This window comes from Lepisosteus oculatus, chromosome 14, assembly GCF_040954835.1.
Source record: "Lepisosteus oculatus isolate fLepOcu1 chromosome 14, fLepOcu1.hap2, whole genome shotgun sequence".
Classification (NCBI taxonomy): Eukaryota; Metazoa; Chordata; class Actinopteri; order Semionotiformes; family Lepisosteidae; genus Lepisosteus; species Lepisosteus oculatus.
Genome location: NC_090709.1, coordinates 16,623,909 through 16,646,225, shown reverse-complemented (window position 1 = coordinate 16,646,225; position 22,317 = coordinate 16,623,909). Strand labels below are relative to the sequence as shown.

At 44.1% G+C, this 22,317-nt stretch overlaps 1 protein-coding gene and 1 pseudogene across 1 annotated transcript; one reads left to right on the top strand and one right to left on the bottom strand.

Moving 5' to 3' along the window:
* LOC138242774 (zinc finger and SCAN domain-containing protein 2-like) overlaps positions 1-22,317 on the top strand; it is a 587,776-nt pseudogene that overhangs the window by 300,808 nt on the left and 264,651 nt on the right.
* LOC138242829 (class I histocompatibility antigen, F10 alpha chain-like) lies at positions 7,792-12,021 on the bottom strand. Its single transcript, XM_069198396.1, has 6 exons — positions 11,800-12,021; positions 11,422-11,622; positions 9,870-10,148; positions 9,645-9,754; positions 9,303-9,358; positions 7,792-8,255 (listed from the first exon to the last, which is right to left on the bottom strand). The coding sequence occupies exons 1-5, from the start codon at positions 11,939-11,941 to the stop codon at positions 9,344-9,346; spliced, it is 747 nt and encodes a 248-aa protein (XP_069054497.1). The 5' UTR covers positions 11,942-12,021; the 3' UTR covers positions 7,792-8,255; positions 9,303-9,343.

Genomic DNA, 22,317 nt, shown 5'->3' with positions numbered 1-22,317 from the left:
CTGTGGTTTTTGCTCGTCCGAGCTCTTCCAGCACAGGAAGCCAGGCTGTACTGTGAGGCTGTGGGTGTCAGTGTGATGAGGCAGCTGAGAGCTGAGCTGTACAGGGAGACACACAGGGATTCCAGTGTTCATAGCTCTAGTGCTGCACAGGGAGACACAGGAGAGTCCAGTGTTCAGAGCTCTACAGGGTGACAGGTCTTCTCCCCACACAGCTCTCTCAGTGTGTCTCTCAGGGCTGAATAGGAGGGTCTGTTCCTGTCAGAATGGAGGCTGACTCTCAGAGCTCCAGTGTCAGTATGAGGAGACGCTCTCAGACCTGACTGCTGCGAGAGCCTCTGAGCCTGAGTGGCCATGAGCACTGAGCTCCTCAGCAGCTGAGAAAAGCCTCCTGTCTCCTGTGGTCACAGTGTGGTTGAACACCTGCACTGTCTTCCTGCTCCTTCTCCTCTCTCTCCCCCTTCCTGTCTCTCTCGCAGTGTGTGCTCTTATCTGTCCATCTCTCTCTCCTCTCTGCTTACTCTGACAGTCTGTGCAGAGTATCTGAAGGGGATGGAACATTGCTTGGCAAAGGAAAAGACTTCTCAGAGGCAGAATAAAAAAAAGTATCTCCTCTCAGTCAGATTCACAGCTCAGACTCACACACAGAGCTCTGAGTCCCTTAGTACTTTACCCAAACTTTTACCTCCTGAACAGACAGAAGCTCATCTCCATCCTTCTCTTTATCATGACAATCCAGAACCAGAGGACATTCAGACAATCAGTGCTGCTACATGAATAATATCAGACAGAACAGCCTGGACTCAGGTCACATCTCCCCCTTTTCTCCTTCCTCACAGCCTCTTAGAGACAGAGAAGAGCTCCTGGTTCTCCTCTCTGTGAACTGGGCTCAGGGGTCACTGATCTGGCAGCTGTGGGCTCTGTTCCAGGTCAGAATCAAGAAGCTTCTATTAACCCTTTCCAGAACCTCCAGCCCCTCAGTATTACTGCCCTGATTCATTGTCTTTACTGTAAGTCAGCCTCCATCCCTCTGTCAGAAGTGTTTGACTGAAAATTGAGCAATATGTGTTTATCTCTTATTATTATTTTTACTGATTTAATGAACAGCAGTATTGCTACTCTTATAAGTGTAATATGATTATCAGCAGCAGCAGACCGATGGTCTTGTCTACAATAGTGACCAGTTGACCAGTCTGTACCTCTGAGCAGTGGGACTCAGATCACACAGAAGACCTGTCTGTGTATGATTCCAGCGTCTCCCACACGTCTCTCACGGAGTCGTATATACAGTTAAACAGAGTCTGATAACAGTTATACAGTTAATTAAATCACCAAACTGGCTGAGGAACTGAGAGCTCGAGTGGAAATAAAACCAGGAGATACTCTTCAACCTCCAGGATCAGGAGTCTGATCCTCCTGGCTTCTGTTTTGTGGAGATTCGTGTAAAACGCTTAAAAGCGCTTTTTACAGGGATTTGTGCCCTTTCTGTTCTGCTCTACGGGAGTATGCTTTACAACGCATTAATCTGTGAAGTAAACTATTTTTTTGTTTAATAAATTGTATTCCTCGGTTTGTCGGTCTCCTTCTCCAGCTGTTATGAATCGCCCCTCTACACAGCCTGGTGTTTTTTCTTTTGGAGATGTTACAGTATATCTGTAAGAAAAGCCCCCCGGCCTCTGGACAGGAGTCTCCTCCAGCGGAGATGCGCTCTGATCTGTCAGAAAGAGCGCTGTGACGTCACAGACACCAGCCAGAGCGCCGGGATCAGAGAGCGAGACCGCGGGAGGAGCAATGAGAGCACGGAGGAGAGATATTGATCACTTATCCATCGACAACCAATTAATTCAACTAAAAAACCTTAGAATCATCAATTAACTTCACCGATTGGTGAGTACTGATTCTTTTCTTTCTTTAAATTATTTAAATATCTAGAAAACAGTCAATACAGCCTGTATCGATCAAATACCATTGTGCGTTTAGTGTTCATAATGTTCAATCCCAAATTAAAGAATGATTATTCAAATGATTGTTTAGAAATTGTATTCTAGAGCTTGAAAATTATATTCCAAGTTGATAAATTTGTGTAGGTAACAGTTTAAATGCATTTTTCCCACCGTTTATAAATTATAAGTATGGTAACCACGGCGACACGTGCCACATCACTGTGTCCGACTAGGTGTCTCACCTTCGTCACAAAGAGTGGTTTGACGTCACGGACTAATACTAATGCGAGTGTATTCATATTTAATATTAGTGAGAGTACAATCGGTAGCTTTAATATTAATGCTAGTGTTCATGTCAGTATTAATGGTGATTGCGCTCCTGATAGTTTTGATGCCAGTATTCATGTTAATATTAGTTATAATTATAGAGTTACTGTTAGAGTATTTACACTAGTAGTCATGTTAGTTTTAGTGATAGCATTACTGTTATTATTAGTATTAGTAGTGTAGTAGTAGTTTGTGTCAGTGATAATGATAGTGTAACTCTTAGTGATAGTGTTACTGTTTTAATGTTAGTGGCATTTGTGTTAGTGTTAGTTATACTGTATTTGTAGTTATGAGTGTGTGTGTTTTTGTGTGTGTGTGTTGGTGTGTGTCTATAAGTATTTGTAGTCTATGTGTGTGTCTGTGAATGTGTGCGAGTATGTGTGTGAGTGTCTGATTGTGTGTATAAATGTATGTCGTGTCTGTGAGTGTGTGTTGTGTCTGTGTGTGTGTCTGTCAGTGTGTGAATGTGTGTCTGTGAGTGTGTGTAATGTCTGTGTGTGTGTAATGTCTGTGTGTGAATATGTGTGGGTGGGTGTCTGTCAGTGTGTGATAATGTGTGTGATTGTGTGGGTGTATATCTGTCAGTGTGTGTGAGTGTGTGTGTAGGTGGGCTTGGGCTCCACTCGTGTGTCTGACAGAAGTGACCCATCAACAGGTGTTGAGGTCCAGAGTCGCCTGAGAATGGAACCACTTTCTAGATTCCAGACCAACGTCCAGAGAGCTGTGAGTGCTCTGTTTTTATATGATACTTAGAATACAGTATACAGTATGTTTTGTAAAGTGCTTTGATGTTCTGGATTAAAAGGCAAAATATAAGAAAAAAATTGATTGATTGATTGATTGATTGATTGACTATGAGAGTGAAGTCTGGTCGAACTTGTTTGTCTAACTGAACTGTCCTGTCCACAGATGTCAACAGAGGTAAACAGAGAAGAACCCACCAGAGACTGGAGACAAGTTTGAGAGTCAGGCCCCGGACCCAGAGAGCTGTGAGTCCACTGCTGGTCTTCTTCATATTGTGATTCTTCCTCTTCTTTCTCCTTCTGAAATTAAAGCTCATCGCAGTAGCAGGGCTCTGTTGTCTTCTCTTGAGGAGGAGAAAGACTCTACCTGACAGTGTGTGCATCTGCGTGTATGTTAGTGTGTGGGAGTGTGTGTCTGTGGGTGTGTGTGCTTGTGAGTCTAGTCCAGCCCGTGTCTGTAACAGAACTGTGTCTGACATCCCCAGATCAGGAAGGAGGTAACAGCAGACTCAGCCAACACAGGAGCCAGACCCAAGACCCCAAGAAAAGCAAGTCTGCATTATTATTATTATTATTAGTAGTAGTAGTAGTAGTAGTAGTAGTAGTAGTAGTAGTGAGAGGGTGAGTGTGTGTGAGGTTGTGTGTGAGAGAGGGTGAGCATGTCTCAAACTCCATTCCTAGAGGGTCTGGTGCATCATCTGGTTTCCTGCCCAGAGGTCTTGGTTACAAAGTTGATCTCATTTTTTAATTAAACAAAACATATTCTAATACTGTACCTTTATCCAGACCTTAAATATCCAACTGTGCCTTGAATATTTTGAGTCTTCAACAGTGAGAGACATCAAAATATATTATTAAACACATTATTTCCACATCTTCTTATGAAAATAATTAGATTAATTGTTTAATTGGCTAGCCCCGTTTGGAAAGAAAACCTAGAGATGCACCTGGCTCTCCAGGGATTGTGATTGGGCTTGAGACCCCTGGTCTAGCAGAACTGGCCCCTCAACAGGTCTCGACAGGGATGTTGGGGATCATGAAGCTGGATAGCTGAGGGCTGGACACTGCTTCTGGATCGAGGCCACTGTCATGTAGGGTCATCTTGGCCCATGATGATGATGTGTGTTTGTGTGACTGGCTGGTAACTTTGTTTTCTCCTCCCCAGCACCGCCTGGAGAAACTCGCTCAAGTCGAGAGAGGAATGGCCAAGCAGAGAGAAGGGTGTCACACCGAGACCTGGGGCAGATCCCACAGGAACGTGAGTATTGGCTTCAACAACATGGTTGGATAGCTTGTTCCACACACCCACCACCCTCTACATACAGTAGTGCCTCCTGTCCTGACTGTAGGGTCTCATCCAGCTCTCTCTTAAGATAAGCCACCCTATCGGCTTCAACAACATGGCTAGACAGCTGGTTCCACACCCCCACCCTCCTCTATGTAAAGAATACTGTATTAATACTGTTAGACTAAGAATAAACCTGTACTGAGACACAAACTTGGTTGGCTTCTGCTGGTGAGACTAAAGCAGTCAACTTGCTGACAGGTCTTGACAGAGGTGGACGTGACCCTGAAAGGCCGGAGAGGGGCAACCGATACTGAGGCTCTGAGCAGTGTGTTCTGCTCAGGATGATGATGGTGATGCAGATCGTATTGTAGATAATGAAGGTGGTTATTATGATGATGTTGATGGAAAGGTGTTGATGATGATGATGGTGGACATGATGATTGTCATGATGAAGATGATGGTGACGAAGATAGTGGAGATTATAATGGTGGAGGTGTTGATGATGGTGACACAGTCATGCCTGTGTGTGGCTGAGTGTGAAAGGGAAGGTGGGGTTGGATCAGGTCAGCTCGCTGTCATCTGATAGGACTGTCAGAGGAAGAGGGAGCAGACTCCCCCTGCGTCTCACCCCGAGCAGCCGAGAGCTGCAAGTCTGTGAGCCTGATATGTCTGTGACGTCTGTCAAAAGTTTGGTTTCAGCTGCAATGATGGTGACTGTGATTGCTGGGAGACCAGGGGCAGGGCTTGGTCCTCCTGGAGACCCTCTCAGTTTTCTCTCTGTCCTCCTCATGCCCTCTCTGTGCCCCTGTCCCCTCAGGCCAGCCAGCCAATCACCAGGCAGGAGACCGAGACCCAGCTGTGGAACTACCCTAAGGGCCCGGAGAGGGATCTGCAGAAGGACAGGGCATGGACCTCCTCCTTGGCAGCCCACATACCCCATTGCTCGCCCTCTCACACACCCCCTGGTACATCTGCTCACCCGGGCCTGACCCCAGCGGCCCTGTGGTGGCTCAGGGAGGGCCTGCAGGTCGAGCTGGAGGGGCTGCTCCAGGAGGAGGAGATACGGGTGCGGACCTGGGCTCAGAACATGATATCATCTATCCAGCTGGACTGCCTGGCGCTGTACAATGAAGTCCTGCCTGACTTTGAATCAGAGGGTGCATACGCGGGATTGGTAAATCCCTTAAACCCCTCCCCCTTGCTTGAATCACACTGAGGTACGCAGGGGCTGGGGCGACTCACCTCTCCAAGACACCTGCGTCATCCCACTCCCATTTCACCTCAACATGGTTCTGAGAAAATCTCCCGTCCCCAAGGGGAGAGAGACAGGAGCCGGGCTGGGCCTCCAGCCCTCTGTTTATTCAAGATTATTGCCTCAGGAGGTGGGTGAGGTGGAAGACACACTGTCTACAGATCACCACTAGGGACAGCGTAAAGCAGGGGGTGAGACTCTTGATCATGGATAAGGATAACAGTGGGATGACTCCCCCTCTATTGACTCACTGCCTACTGATGATGTCATGAAGTGAAACTCCACTCACAGTGGTGCCTTTCTTTCCGTCTTGTTGTACAGAATTTATCATCATGGACAACATAGGTCATAGTTTAATGCAAATATTCATTGAGTGGGTGGCGGAAGAATTCATTTATACTCCTTTTGTCTCCTCAGCTAAGATATTTTAAAAATACAGTGCAGATTTGTTAGAGAACTTGACAAGTAAAAACGACAGATCGCTGGTGTCATTAGGTTAGGACTGTAGAGTTCTATTATAATCTTTTGGCATATTTATCTTACTTTTAATGTGAATCTAAAGACAAATGCTATTCAATATTTTGTAACATCCAATACAATTGTAAAATAGGCTGTTATTGTAATAAAATTGGCGAATAAGAGAAAACCACAATTTGTATGATATTATCACTAAATATCAACGTTCAGAGGAAGGATTTGAAGAATCTATCAAAGGATAAACAGTGACAGGAGTGGATTTTTTATTTGGAACCAATACTTTTGCACCTCAATAATCCACTCATTCTCGAAAGAAGAAAACACAGGTATGTTTTGAGTCTCACCATGATCGTCTTCTCGATCCAAAAAAAAAGCTTAAATGTGATAGTTTCCATTGTATTTTGGATGCAACTACCCTCGAAGACAGTTTCACCTTGAGACAATGACTCTCTCACCTGGTAAAATGTATTACCTCTCTTCTGTGATTAAATCCCAGAGCCCTGGCACAGTGACTCTCTCCCAGTTGCATGCTGTAGTGTAATGGAAAGTTACTGAGAAAAAATGTTTTATCCTAAAAATGTTGTTTACGGACAGAGCTGTGCTGCAGAAGCAGCTAGATACTTAGAACAAAGTGTGATAGCACCAAACTCATCAAGGGCACTGGATGTTTTAATAATGTTTATTTCTGTTGCTTGAAGAAGGGAGTATGATAAACTATTTTATTAACTGCTCTTCTTTGCTTGAAGCAGAAACCTATAAGGAATGGAAAATTACTGCTTCGCCTGTCCTTAAAGTGTTGCGTCAGCTTAAAAAAGGATATAAAACAAGGGGTTCTCCTTGCTTGCTTTTGAATCAGCCTTCACTTCTCAGTGATTGCTTTTTCCCATATTGCAAATATGAATAAAGACCTTACTGAGTGAATGAGAACACCTCTCCTGGCTCTTCTTTGATAAAATTCCACAACAGTAGCTATCTCAGATATCTGTTTACAGGGCACTCAGTACTTGCACAGCCTCACCCAAACTTCCCGCCATTCTGACATCTCCTGTCCAGCCCCACCTCCACCTCTCTCCCATCACCAACCTGCCATATCAAACAAAACACTGTGCACCCTGTTCACTCTTCACTTTAAACTGTTCCCTTTCGACAGCAAACACTTTAAATCAAGTCTTCACTCCTGAGGTTCATAGTGCAAGTAGAGAAGCATCTAGTAAACCATTACTCAGTCATTAACATTTAGCATTGCTTGCAAGCCTCAAATATTAAAGTCTGATTTATTTTATTGAAGACCTTGGTTAGAAAAAGTATTACAATAAAAGTTTCAAAACATATTCCTGCAAAATTCTCAAACAGACAGACTAGAAAGGCTTTTGAGAGCTGAGAAACATGCATTTAGTTCTCAGATTCTCTTCTTGGTGCATTTAATGTGCATTTGGTGCATTTAATGTGATTTAATTAATATAATTAAGTTATATTACTATTTTTCCTTTCCTCTGTTTTGCAGGACTAACACCGTGATCCTCATTGACTCAAATGGGAATGTCACTTTTACAGAGCGCACCTTGCTCAACTCGGACATCAGCCAGTGGAAAACAAGTTCTTTCAATTTTAAGCTCCTTGACTGAGGGAGGATGGGAGGCTGCATGTTGAGTTTAGGCTATGGAGGAGATAATCTGTGCCTTTCTGAGCTACAGCGCAGGCCACAGGCTTGGGAAAACATGCTAAATCTTTTTTAAACAGCATCCTACTCAATCCACTCATTAAAAATTAATATCTGTACATGGAAGATGTTTATTTGTTCTTTATAAGACTTTAATGTTAAGATGCTATAGTGCAGGAAAGAGGTTTCACTACCCTTAGTGTCGTCCTTTTTCAAAGCTGGTTTTGGTTTAAACTGGAGGTTGCTAAGTTAAACCAAGATATGAGTGAAAGCTGGAATGAGCAGCATCCGTAAACTATCAAGAGTAATACAGGAAGTGATCCCAATATGCACTTCCTGTCTTTCACATTGGGCTTCAGGTTAGGCTGAAAGCAGGTGCATAATTAATTTCCTCAACATATAAACCTTCTTCTTCTAAACCTCCTTATTTGCTTTGTCTCAACATCACTGTTTAGCTTCTGGCTTTTAGGTTGCAGCATGGGGTCAAATTCTTCAGCGTGATCGCAAGCTCCTCTATCTGTCACACAGGAACTGGTACTCCCCTCCGAACTGATGTGTGAAGAAACACCTGAAAGACCAACAACAGACACACTGGCCATCACCAATCCCACAGCCACCGACTCCTGACCAACAACAACAACAGACACACTGACCATCACCACTCCCACAGACACTGACTACTGACCAACAACATCAACATCAGACACACTGACCATCACTGCTCCCACAGCCAACGACTACTGACCACCAACAACAAGAACAGACACATTGGCCATCACCAATCCCACAGAGACTGACTACTGACCAACAACAACAACAGACACACTGGCCATCACTGCTCCCATAGCCACAGACTCCTGACCACTGCCAACAACAATAACAACAGACACACTGACCATAACTGCTCCCACAGCCACCGACTACTGACCAACAACAACAACAGACACACTGACCATCACCACTCCCACAGACACTGACTACTGACCAACAACAACAACAGACACATTGACCATCACTGCTCCCACAGCCACAGACTACTGAACAACAACAACAGACACACCGGCCATCACCGCTCCCACAGCCACAACTACTGACCAACAACAACAGACACACTGACCATCACCGCTCCCACAGCCACAGGCTACTGACAAACAACAACAACAGACACACTGACCATCACTGCTCCCACAGCCATCGACTACTGAACAACAACAACAGACACACCGGCCATCACCGCTCCCACAGCCACAACTACTGACCAACAACAACAGACACACCGGCAATCACCGCTCCCACACAGACTGACTCCTGAACAATAACAGACACACACTGGCCATCACTGCTTACACACTCTGACTACCGAACAACAACACCAGACACACTGACCATCACTGCTCCCACAGCCACTGACTATTGACCAACAACAACAACACACACACTGGCCATCACCGATCCCACAGACACTGACTACTGACAAACAACAACAACAGACACACTGGCCATCACTGCTCCCACAGCCACCTGCTCCTGACCACCAACAAATACAGACACACACTGGCCATCACCGCTCCCACAGACCCTTCCCATCACCCTCCCCCTTTCAGCAGAGTCTCACCTGAGTCTCCACTGTCCACTGGGGGACTGAGACTTTTTTACTCAGCATCTCTCTACCTGGGAATGAAGCAGTAAGTCATGTTATTTAGTCTGCAGACAACACAGTCACCAGGAGTTTTGTAACTTTGAATCTCTAAATTCATATTTGTGTACTATATTAATACAGTCCAATATCACTGTCATACAGAGAGGCACTTCTCATGTGTGACCCTAGACCATTCTATAATACTGAACTACACATCCAGAATACAGAGAGACAGCACTGACAGTATGAGTGACAGATACTGTAATGTGAAGTGACAGTGCAGTACTTGCTATGTGTAAACTGGCAATGAACTCTTACCCATCTTCCTCTTCCAGAGAAGAATGCAAACCGCTCCTGTTGCAGTACTAAGCAAACTGCAGTTGCAGCTACACTGATGGCAACTCTGGGATCTTGGGACTCGGATCCACCTGACAACACACACAGCACAGAGTTATACAGTGTGTCAATGTCTATAGCACAGGAGACTGGAGAGCTTCAGTGCAGAATTAGTACAATATAATCTGAAGAGTTCCAGTGACGTACCCCATGTCAATGTAACATTGTATTTGGAGCTACGGTGAATAACAGTACATCTGTACTCCTCTCTCTCACTGGCTCTGATCTCCACAGTCTTCCTCAGCTGGAAGGTGGCGTCACCGTTGGGTCTGATCCCACTAGACTGCACCTCCTCTGTCTCGTTCTCTCCATTCCTGGACAGACTGACCACTATGTCTCCAGGGTAGAAACCAGTGACCAGACAGGAGAGATAGAGAGTCTGAAAGAATCCCGTTTGCTTGGCAGAGACAAACACCTGAGGAAAGACTGAAAGACATGGATTAATGAGACCCACTGCCTGGACACTCCAGTACATTAACACTGCACTGAGAGAGAGGGGGTTAATGCAGACTTTGACTGGACACTCCAGTACATTACAACTACACTTAAAGAGAGGTTTTAATATAGACACACTGACTGAACACAAACATGCTTCTTATCTGTTTATTCTGGAATAATTTCAGAGTTCGCTGGGTCACAACCAACAAGGATCTTAACATTGTATTACCAGAGAAGGGTCAGTAAAGTACATCAGCCTTGAGAGCTTTACAAAACCATATGTAAAACCAACCAAAAATAAAAACACAGCTCCCTATTTTTAGGAGGAATAATATGAGCAACTTCTTCAGTATTACTCACTTTGTCCTCTCTAGAGTCTAAAATAAACCATCACCAAAAGCTAGACTGTCTCTCAGGTTCTCTTCAAACAAAAGGCCCCGACTTGTAAGCCACCACCTTTGGAGCCAGAGAGAAGACGGATAATTCCTCACAGCTCAGAACAAAAATGAGCAGGCTGTTTCCCCCCAAGGTATCTTGGGACTTATAGTTCTCTTCCTGCATAGAGGAAACTACATTTTAAACAGACAGGGTCAAGAGGGTAGAGGCTCCTTAAAACTCTAGACCCAAAGCACACTCCCTCTATAATTACGCTTATGTCGCACTTTTCTGGATACTCCACTCATAGCACTTTACAAGTAATGGGGACTCCCCTCCACACCACCACCAAAGTGTAGCCCCCACCTGGACAATGCAAAGTCAGCCGTAGTGTGCCAGAACACTCCCCTCACACCAGCTGTCAGTGGGGAGGAGAACAGAGTGATGAAGCCAGTTCATAAATGTGGAGTTTTAGGAGGCCATGATGGATAAAGGCCAATGGGACATTTTTTGACCAGGAAACCAGGGTAACACCCCTACTCTTTTCAAGAGATGCCCTGGGATTTTGTATGACAAAAGAGTGTCAGGACCTTGGTTTTACATGTCATCTGAAGGACAGTGCCTTTTCACAATCATCACTATATTGGGGCATTAGGGCCCACCCAGACCATAGAGTCAGCATCTCCTACTGTCCCCCCTAACACCTCTTCCAGCAGCAACCTTAACTTTACCAGGAGGTCTCCTATCCAGGTACTGGCCAGGCTCATGCCTGCTGAGCTTCAGGGGATTGTTAGTTGTGAGTTACAGGGTGATGTGGCTACTGGCACATTTATGCACACCTAAGTCCTGGCCCATATTTTGGCACAATTTCCTTTCACACACTCACCTGAGTGATGTCCCCTAAACTTCAGGTAGCGGTCCATGTGCATCTTGAGAGACTGGTGGATTGGAGAGAGATTCACCCACTGGGTGTTGAAGCTGTCGAACTCGAGCATGTCCTCCCCATCGTACCCAATCCAGTCGAATGATTCCACCCTTCCTTTCTCATCCTTTGAGCAACCCACAAACCTCTGCAGGACATGAACCCCTGAGAGATGGACAAGAATGAGCTTCACTGTTATCTCTATTCAACACCTGAGAGACCACCAGAGAAATAACATACACAATTCACAGGCAATCAACATTATGTGTCAACAAAGAGTTCTATACATGTGAGGACAAAATATCACATATTTGTGACAAAATATTAGGTTTTTCCTCTCACCACCAGTTACGTTTTTTAGCTCTTTCATCATTTCAAAGAAGAAAAGCTCCTCCAGAATGCATTGGTTTGCAGAACCTACTGCGACCTGCTTCAGCCAGTCCTGCTTGAACATGACTCGCTTCATTCCACTGCTGTACTCCATCAAGGGCTCCCCATCCAGAGAGACTAAGCCCTGGAATTCCCATTCTGTTCCGAACCAAGTTCAACCATATATGAGTCTACCAAAATATGTCTCTCTGGAAAAAAAAGAAATAGTATGTTAATACTTACTGCACAGTATGTACACTCCAGTACATTAACACTGCACTGAGAGAGAGGGGTTAATACAGACACACTGACTGGACACTCCAGTACATTAACACTGCACTGAGAGAGAGGGGTTAATACAGACACACTGACTGGACACTCCAGGACATGAAAACTGCACTGAGAGAGAGGGGTTCATACAGACACACTGACTGGACACTCCAGTATATTAACACTGCACTGAGAGAGAGGGGTTAATACACACACACTGACTGAACACTCCAGTACATGAACACTGCACTGAGAGAGAGGGGTTAATACAGACACACTGACTGGACACTCCAGGACATGAACACTGCACTGAGAGAGAGAGGGGTTCATACAGACACACTGACTGGACACTCCAGGACATGAACACTGCACTGAGAGAGAGAGGGGTTCATACAGACACACTGACTGGACACTCCAGGACATGAACACTGCACTGAGAGAGAGAGGGGTTCATACAGACACACTGACTGGACACTCCAGGACATGAACACTGCACTGAGAGAGAGAGGGGTTCATACAGACACACTGACTGGACACTCCAGTACATGAACACTGCACTGAGAGAGAGAGGGGTTCATACACACACACTGACTGGACACTCCAGTACATGAACACTGCACTGAGAGAGAGAGGGGTTCATACAGACACACTGACTGGACACTCCAGTACATGAACACTGCACTGAGAGAGAGGGGGGTTAATACAGACACACTGACTGGACACTCCAGTACATTAACACTGACCTGAGAGAGAGGGGTTCATACAGACACACTGACTGGACATTACACTGCATTAAGAGAGGTTAATACAGACACACTCAACATTATATTATATTGCAAAGGAACAAGTAATAGGTTTATTCCATGCTGAAAAAAAGAAGAAAGAGAACACAACGTTTTGGCCGTGGAGCCTTCTTCAGGTGTGTATTCAGTATTATATGTAATATAATACATTATATTATGTATAATATAATACATAATATAATGTATTATATAATATAATATAATATTATATTAACAGTGGTCCTGGAGAGATGGTTTGTTTGCATTTTTTTTTCATTCCAAATCAGCTGATTTAACATAAATCAGTTCATGTATATAAATAAAGCCTTTTTGTCACTGCCTCTCCCAGCTTTTCAGGTCTGTCAATTTCCAGCGCTGTAGACACTTTTGCTCCAAATATGAGCACACTTTCCTTGGACCTTTATGAAATTACCCAGCTAGGTGAGTCTGGCAAGACACAAATTGCTAGAAATCACTCATTTATGACAACAGGCCTGTTTGTACGTTAAATCTATGGAATTGAGACGTGAAGAGGAAATTATGTTTTTGTTGTTGTTCACGGAAAGCGTATCATAATTATCATAATTAATGACCCCCAAGGCTGTAACCGAAATGTACAGATGCAAACTAAGTGACGACAATAAAATAATGATTAAAGTATAGCTTTAGCCATACATAAACATAAAAAAGCGAGCCTTTATCACGAGTTTAGTACTCGTGCATCTGGAAAAGCACCAGCAGGACTCACCTCCAGCGACCTGGAAGACCCAAAACCACCAGAGCCGCGAACAGCATCATCATGCCCCTGCTCTGTTTGATTCGAGCTCTTAAAAAAGAAAAAGAGCCCTTAAAACACCAAAGCGAAGGTGATTGTGCAGGTGAGGACGCCAGTGTTTCATAACACTCAAGTACTTTCGATTTCAGTAACCTGTCAGACTCATTTTACACGTTGGCGGTGCTCAGAAAGCCCGTGTATTTGCTTGTGTGTATCGCAGATACTGTTTTTACTGGTAAAAAAAAAACGACATAGGGAAATTATATACAAACTGATATCATGAGAGGCCCCAGGAAAGATACTGTATACAATAAAAGTTATTACAGTTTGTTGATAAAGCACTAAAACGCCTTGGTGGGGTTATTTCTGACCTGTGCGCGCGGGACAGACAGCTCTGAGTGACAGCAGGCGACACACCTGGGCGCAGGTTCACACAGACGCACCTGTCGCCTGTGAAACAGACAGCTTGAACCATCAGCCTGGGACACAGCTAACCTAGAGCCAGGCGACCCAGGGACCAGGACTGGGAACCCCGAACTCGCTGTGTTTTAGTCAGTGAATGTAATTTACCCGAGTAGGGTAAACACGGTCTCGCGTCGGTTTTAGCCTTTTAGTTACTGTACGTGTTCTGTGATCAGTATGTTTTACTTATCACGGTTTGTCCTGTCAGTGGCTTTTCCTAATTTTAATTGTGTATTTGTTTGCGTATTTGTTGTATTCAGAAAAGGGTGGGAAGTGTCTAAAATAACTTTATCAAACGCGAGAGCGCGGTGTCACTGCAAACACGATTCACGGGCTCCGTGGCTGCTGGACTCCTGTCGTCATGGCAACCGGGGGAAAGCACATTGAACAAGCCGACGTACAGAAATCCCGGAGCACCGTGAACATGTGACTCGTTTACAGCATGTTGATCCCGCAAATGAACGGGAGAGAAAGAGAAACAACATTTCGGCTGTTGAGACATCTTCATGGTCGATACTGCATTGTTTTTATAGCGTTGTTAGTCGAACAGTCATCTGATACCGAAGAGCTTTACTGTCTCAATGGATATAATAGTCTCTGGACAGACTCAGTCTTCACAATAGCAAATCACTGCTCTGTTAAAATAGAGAAAGACTCTCTGCCTGAATTCCTGTATATTATCATGTCCCAGGTCTGTCAGCCAATTACCAGTCTGTACAGAGCTATTACCACAACAGGTTCTTCTTGACTGCTAACATATCACCTCCGACATCCTACATCATATATCTAGCCTAAAAGTTCCATTACTGGAGCAACATTACCAGAAAGAAACAGAAAGATACATCAGGTTTTGTGAGTAAGATATCTAGTACAGGAAAGTGCTTGTTCCACCAAGACCACAACCATCACAGAGTAAAATATTATATTTTATTCTTCACATTCATTCCTAATCTGGATAGGACAGAGACAATCCACACTGCCCCACACACTCATCTTCCACCTCATGCTTTTTCTTTTTGGCGCCTGTAATATAAACAATGCTGCTACTCACACTGGCAACCCACTGAAGCAGTTGTGAGCCTGGGTACCTGGGAAAAGGTTGCTGCTGGAAGAGGTGTTAGTGGGGCCAACAGGGGGTGCTCACCCTGCAGTCCATGTGGGTCCTAATGCCCAAGTATAGTGACAGTGAGACGTTAAACCGAGGTCCTGACTCTCTGTGGTCATAAAAAATCCCAGGACATTTCTCGAAAAGAGTAAGGGTATAACCCTGGAGTGTAACGAACAGTTCTTTCCGGACCCTATGCGGATGACACAATCCGACGGAATGGGGAAACACTAGGGAAACGTCATGCAGGAATACGGGGCAGAAGACAGGGGGGCGTGTCCATGGTGCGCTGGTGCACGGGGGAGGTGTGGCCGAGGCGAACAATCCGAGAGAGTAGTCCTTAGGGAGTATCCAAAACACAAGGGTAAGTCCAAAACCAGAAGATCCATCAGAACAAGTTAAAAACCACGAAGGCCGGGTCGGAACCGGCGGATGGGGAACGGGAACGGGAACAGAGGTTAAAACCTTAACGGGACCAGGCGCTTCCAGGTCCCGGACTCGCACGATATGGAAATCAGATCCAGAGCCCCGAAGAGCGTCAGCGCCTGGCTTTTAAGGTGGGCTGGGAATAGGGAGCAGGTGCAGAGAATAAAGTCTTGAGTGATAGGGCTGGAGCACCCTTAAGGAGGGGGAACTAATAATCGTGACATAGAGTCCTGGCAAAATTTCCCATTGGCCCTTACCAATCATGGCCTCCTAATAATCCCCCTCTATGAATTGGCTTCATTACTCTGCTCTCCTCCTCACTGATAACTGAGGAGTCAATATTATTCAGGTCAATATGTTCTTGCCTTCCCAAACATCACAGCTATTATCTCAACATCAAGTCCCTTACCAAATACTGTGAACTAATAAAAACTAATAAAAACACTAACAATTCTTTCTATTTGCCAAAATGTTCAGATTATTTCTACTTTTATGTTTCCCCTTTTCCTTGAATATTCCTGATACTTCTACAGGTTGGACGTTTATTCTTTCAAAGATGACGTTCATTATGCCCTTAAATGTTATGGTTCCATCATGTCGCCACCAGAGGGCACTGCAATCTCCCTTTGCTACTCCAGCTGCACAACAGACCCACAGACTAAGCAGATGTCTGTACCCGATCAACATGTTTGTTGTGCCATGCTCTTGGTGTTTTGTTTTTCTCCCTGCATTCCTTACCTGGTTTTAGACTGGCATTTTTCTTGACTTTGTTATTGGTTTCTGTTCAATTGTTGACTTCCTGGATTACTTTCCTGGTTCTGGACTTTTTATTTGTTTCTAGGAGAATCATAAATGGACTCCACATGAGGGGTAACGATGAGTATTGGCATAGGTGAATGTAAGCAATTATCATATGGAATTATTACACTATATTAAAAAAAAAATCACATCCCTGGGTGGGCTCAAACCACAACCTTTCAGTTAACTGACGAGCGCGGGCGAACCTATTGCGCCGCAGAGACAGATTTTTTTTTTGCTAGCGGAAATTATCGTCTTCAAGGTGTATTAATTAGATTTCCATTTTTTTAAATCAAAATGTGCATTTTGGTCTGATTTTTACACATACGGGGATGTTAGCACAGTATTCGAGAAGGTGAAGCAATAAATGTTTGACTGCTGGCTCCACACCGAAGAGAACAATAAAATCGTTACCGGAAACTACAAGTTAGAATTTAGCTGGTTTGATAGAAACGATTTGCATCGTTTTCTCAAAAGCATAACTGTATAATCAGAATATTGACAAATACTACTGGCCTGGAATGTCTTGGGATTTTGAAAAATTGGCAGGTTTTATAATTTGTTGAAATTGATTTTGTCTCATGTTTAATTGAAATTGTCTTCATGAAATATATTTATTTGTTAAAAATGCTCTGATGTATATTTGCAGGTTTCGCAATGCCCCAAATTTCAGTCAAGGAAGATCCTTATAAAGAAAGATACAACATGCTCTGTAATAGAGGCTTCTTGACTTCCTTCATTAATTCATACTGTATGTACTCTATTTACATTCTTACTACTGTCAGTCACTACTTTCTGTACAGATGCTTGCTAACATTTCCTTTTCAGTTGTTTGCCAATTTTGGGAGCATATCATATCAGCATGGATTCCAACAATTACTGCTGAATTTGTGTGCAGAGTGAAAGCAATAGGATGGTGACACAAATGACATAACACTGGAAATGTAGAATTAATTTTGACTTTAGGTCAAAGCAGGATTAACGGACCCATAATGCAATTATTGAAAGACTCAAGGAGAAGGTTGAAATGTGCAATGTTGCCATTGAGTTCTGGATGTGAATTTGTGAATGAGGTATTTGTTTTGTTACTTTCCAAATAATAACTGAATTGAAATAATTGTGGCATTTTGACATATTTTACTCCCATTTTTTTAAATAAGCATTGTGAATATGCTGAACGTGAGTACCTTTAATATAATAATAATAATAAACTTTATTTTATATAGCGCCTTTAAAGGTGGCTTCTCAAAGCGCTTTACAGGATGACAATAACAATAAATAAGAAGACTACAACAATAAATAAGAAAATTTCACAAGACAGGACACAATTATAATTACAACAATACAACAATAACAATAGAGGAGACCGTGAAAGATGGTATTAAGAAGAGCAGAGGGGTGAAGAATGGAACCAGTTAAGTAAAGGCTTTTCTGAAAAGGAGGGTTTTGAGTCTGGATTTGAAGGAGTTTAGAGAAGGTGACTCTCTAATATCCTTGGGCAAGGAGTTCCAGAGCTTGGGGGCATAGCAGGAGAAGGCCCTGTCGCCCATACAATGTAGACGGGCTTGGGGGACAGTAAGAAGGGCAGAATTTGAAGAGCGGAGGTTGCGAGGTGGGGAGTAGGGCGATAAAAGTTCAGACAGGTATTGAGGTGCCAAGCCATGTAAAGCCTTGTAGGTGAGCATGAGGATTTTAAAGTCTACGCGGAATTTGACCGGAAGCCAGTGCAAGGACTCCAGGATAGGAGTAATGTGAACACTTGCACTAGATCTGGTCAGGATTCTGGCTGCTGAATTTTGGACATACTGCAGCTTGTTCAGAGTAGATTTAGATACCCCAGGGAGCAGAGCATTGCAGTAGTCAATTCGAGAGAATACAAATATGTTGATCAGCTTTTCAGCCACAGTTAATGATAGCATAGGGCGTAGTCTTGCGATATTTCTAAGGTGAAAAAAAGATGTTTTGACAGTATGCTGTACATGTGGGTCGAATGTTAAGCCAGAATCGAATATAACCCCAAGGTTTTTCAATTTTGATTGGAGCTCAAGTACAGAGCCATCTACAGACAGGGTTACAGGACTGGCTTTACGAAGTTGATGGGGGGTTCCAATAAGCATGACTTCAGTCTTGTCACAGTTAAGATGAAGGAAGTTTTGAGTCATCCAAATTTTTATGTCAGAGATGCAATTAGATAGAATAGAGACAGCCACATCAGTGTCGGGTTTGGTATGGATGTATATTTGAGTATCGTCAGCGTAAAAATGAAAGCTGAGGCCATGTGATCTTAAAAGCTGACCAAGTGGGAACATGTAAGTGCTGAAGAGCAAGGGGCCCAGTATTGAGCCCTGAGGGACACCAGACTTGACAAGACCAATTTCAGACCTGTACCCATTGAGAGAGACAAAGTGACAGCGATCAGTGAGGTAAGACTTAAACCATTTGAGGGCAGTGTCAGAGACTCCAAACACAGTCTCGAGACGAGAAAGCAAGATGTTATGGTCAACAGTGTCAAAGGCAGCACTGAGATCAAGAAGGATGAGTATGGAAAGAGAACCAGAATCAGAAGCTATTAGGAGATCGCTTTGTGTTCTTTTAACATGTAAAGGTTAACACAGTTCTCTGCAGTTTGCTAGACATTAAAAATCTGCTCCATTTCACCCACAGACCAGATGAATTAGAGAATGAATGGCCCAATTCAGTTACATTAAAACAGTCCTGGTTACACACAAATCAGTTAATAATATATTAATATTATGTTTTTTATGTGTGATGTTAATGAACAATGAACCAGTGATCTTTGCACTATAAGCTCATAATACAACACAGCCTTTACTGGACCAGCAGTCTCTATACTGTAGGATTACAAACTTACACCATCCAGAATGGACCAGTGATCTCTGGACTGTAGGGTTACAATATGACACAGCCCAGACTGGAGCAGTGGTTTCTGGACTGTAGCGTTACAATTCGATTGAGCCCTAAAGCTCAATAAATCTCAATCCACCATGTCAGTTACAACAAATTAATCAATTTATTTATCACCCATACCAACATTTATAGATAAGTTTACAACACAATGTCCTCCTCACAGGTCTTACTGACTGGGCAGGATGTGAAAATAAGACTGGAAACTGAGTCTGCAGCTCTGAACTGATGCTGCAGAGGTGGTGGAACTGACCCCCAGGTTCAGGACTCCTGGATGGAGCAGATGTTCAGGAGGCACTGTCCCAGTGTTGCTGCATCATAGGGGCTTCTTCGCCACACAGACACCCAGAAAGTAATTCCTGTCAGGTCAGGGCACCGATACTGTCACATCCTGCACTTGCCCTCACCCTCGCTAACCCCATTACATTCCCAAACCCATTGTTTCACGCTCTCATTCCTAATTCCTAACAGCCTTTGCCCATCGGAACAGCAGCTGAGACATTCCAGGTGGTTCATCTTCCTCTGTCTGTTCTGCTATTTAGGATGTGGCAATCAGAGCCCAGTTTTTGGCATATGAAGGCAACAGGAATCCTAGCAGGACAGAACAGTTTGTCCTCACACCAACCTGTGGATACTAACCCCAGATCACTCACTGTCCAGGTTCCAAAGAGATGAGGATGAAATTTGCCGTCCATTAATCTCTTCAGTGACACAATAATCTGAATAACTGGCAGAGCACTGATCTACTAATCTGTGACTTTAGACCATAAGGAATTCATGAAGAGCTGCCCTAGTTGTTCCAGTCAGAGGTTATTGTGATGAGTCTGTCTGTGTAAGAATTTCAGATCTCTGTGGACATGGATTGAGCTAAGAAACACCTAGATAACTTTGGACAAAACAAAACGATATGACATAGTTGAGAGTTGTACAGACATTCCCTAATTGTTAAACAGTATCTGGAAATACAGTATATATTAACCTTCTAGTCATCTCTGTTACTAATGTAGATAATTAATGATAAAAACAACATGTAAATGAATAAGAATGTTGATTCTACATCGTGTGATGATGTGTCTTCATCCATTTGTGTCACTTAATTTCTAGTGCATTTATACAGTAGGAGTGAAAGGTGAGAACAGAGCTCTGTAACTGCTGTGTTAACTGGACAGTTCAGTAAATGAATGGGAGTTAGGGGTGAGTACAGAGCTGAATGAACAGGAGTTCACAGGAGTACAGAGCTGAACCAGGTGTGTTGCATTCCATTCATTCCAAAAGAATAATGAGCAGGTGAGGCGTGTCTACAAAGCAGTCAGTCACTGCTGTACTGCTAGTATTCTATGGACTCTGAAACTGAGAAATACTTCCTTGTTCCTCTATGAACTATTACAGTGAAAACCTGTTTTTTTAAAATCTCCAAAACACATGGTGTGTAAAGATCAACTCACACATACCTTATCATCACACACTCCTAACACCCCTGTTTCCCCTGTACCTGAAAGCCCTCAGTAAAAAAAAAGTCCTCACCTGTTTCTCAGTCCTTCCTGCTGCAGGAGAGACACTATCATGACCTCTGTGTTCATCCATTGTGCACAAATAACAGACAAATTTTTGATCAGTACGACAATAGAACTCCAGGGGTTTGTCGTGATTCAGGCATACAAGTTCATCCAGATGTCCAGTAGCATTAACCATCGTGTGTCTCTTCAAACGGGCAACTTCATGGTGAGGTTGGAGGTGAGTCTGGCAGTAAGAGGCCAGACACATCAGGCAGGATTTCACAGCTCTCTCTTGACTCCCACTGCAGACAGCACACAGCACATCTCCAGGGCCAGCAGGACTGTGAGCAGGAGGAGGAGCACTGAGCCCTGTCTGCTTCAGTTTCTCCATCAGTTCAGCCAGCATGGTGTTCCTTCGCAGAACAGGTCTTGGAGTGAAGGTCTCTCTGCACTGGGGGCATCTGTAGACGCCAGTGTGATCATCCAGATCCCAGTGTGCCTTAATACAGCCCATACAGTAGCTGTGCCCACAGGGAAGAGCCACTGGATCCTTCAGCAAATCCAGACACACAGAGCAGCTGAACTGGTCTTGATCCAGGAAATCACCTGCTGTTGCCATTTTGTCATTCAGCACAAATACCACAAGGAACTAGAGAGCTGTTTCAGCAGAGGTGAAATTGAACTTTTTGTCTGAGCTCTCTTCCTGGAGATGCAGGGGGTGTGTCCTTTGTAAAGGATGTGGCTTAAAAAGGGGTGTGGTTTTGAAACCAGCACCCAGCACTCCACTATGTTGATCGCATTTAGATCCATGAAGAGAAAGTGCTTCTGTCCCTGCCTGGCTGTCCCTGTGGTCAGATTGTACTTGCAGATGGGCTGAGAGTCTCAGTGCCCTGCAGCGGATGACTACAGGATCAGCCAGCTGCCTGCTGGCTGGTTTCTGTCTTCTCACAGGTCATTCTCAACTACACCCCAGTGTTCTCCCCAGTTTGGCATTAAGCGGTGGCACGTTCTGTGTGAAGGCAGAGCCCTTGTCTAAGGGTGATGGGTTACCTTGACAACCACAGCTGGGGCAGTTAATTTTGGATGAGCCACAGCTGTGGGAGCTCTTTAGTCACACACTGAACACTTCCCCAGAGGGACCAGGTTAGTTGCCTGGGTTAGTTGCAGCTGAGAGAAGACGAATTCAAGGCTTCAACTAACAGACTCCCTCAAGGGGAGACAAGGACCGCTGCCGTGGTAGAATTCTGGCCATCACAGAGGACAGTCACCACCCCGGGCATGAGCTCTTCACCCCACTGCCCTCAGGCAAGACATACAAGAGCATACAGACACTTACCACTAGATTCTTCAATAGCTTCTGCCCACAAGCAATGCGATTGGCGAACACATTTGGCCATGCCCCTTGGACCACACCTACACCATCTACCTCATTATAATTTCTTATTTATTACA

What these genes read in the sequence shown, in the direction of transcription:
- LOC138242829 (XM_069198396.1), bottom strand. Translation starts at nt 11,941, where the DNA reads ATGGAGTACAGCAGTGGAATGAAGCGAGTCATGTTCAAGCAGGACTGG. An exon ending in GCTAAAAAACGTAACTGGTG is followed by an intron (nt 11,623 to 11,799) that starts GTGAGAGGAAAA and finishes TCCATCTCTCAG; the next exon opens with GGGTTCATGTCCTGCAGAGG. An exon ending in CAATGTTACATTGACATGGG is followed by an intron (nt 9,755 to 9,869) that starts GTACGTCACTGG and finishes GTGTGTTGTCAG; the next exon opens with GTGGATCCGAGTCCCAAGAT.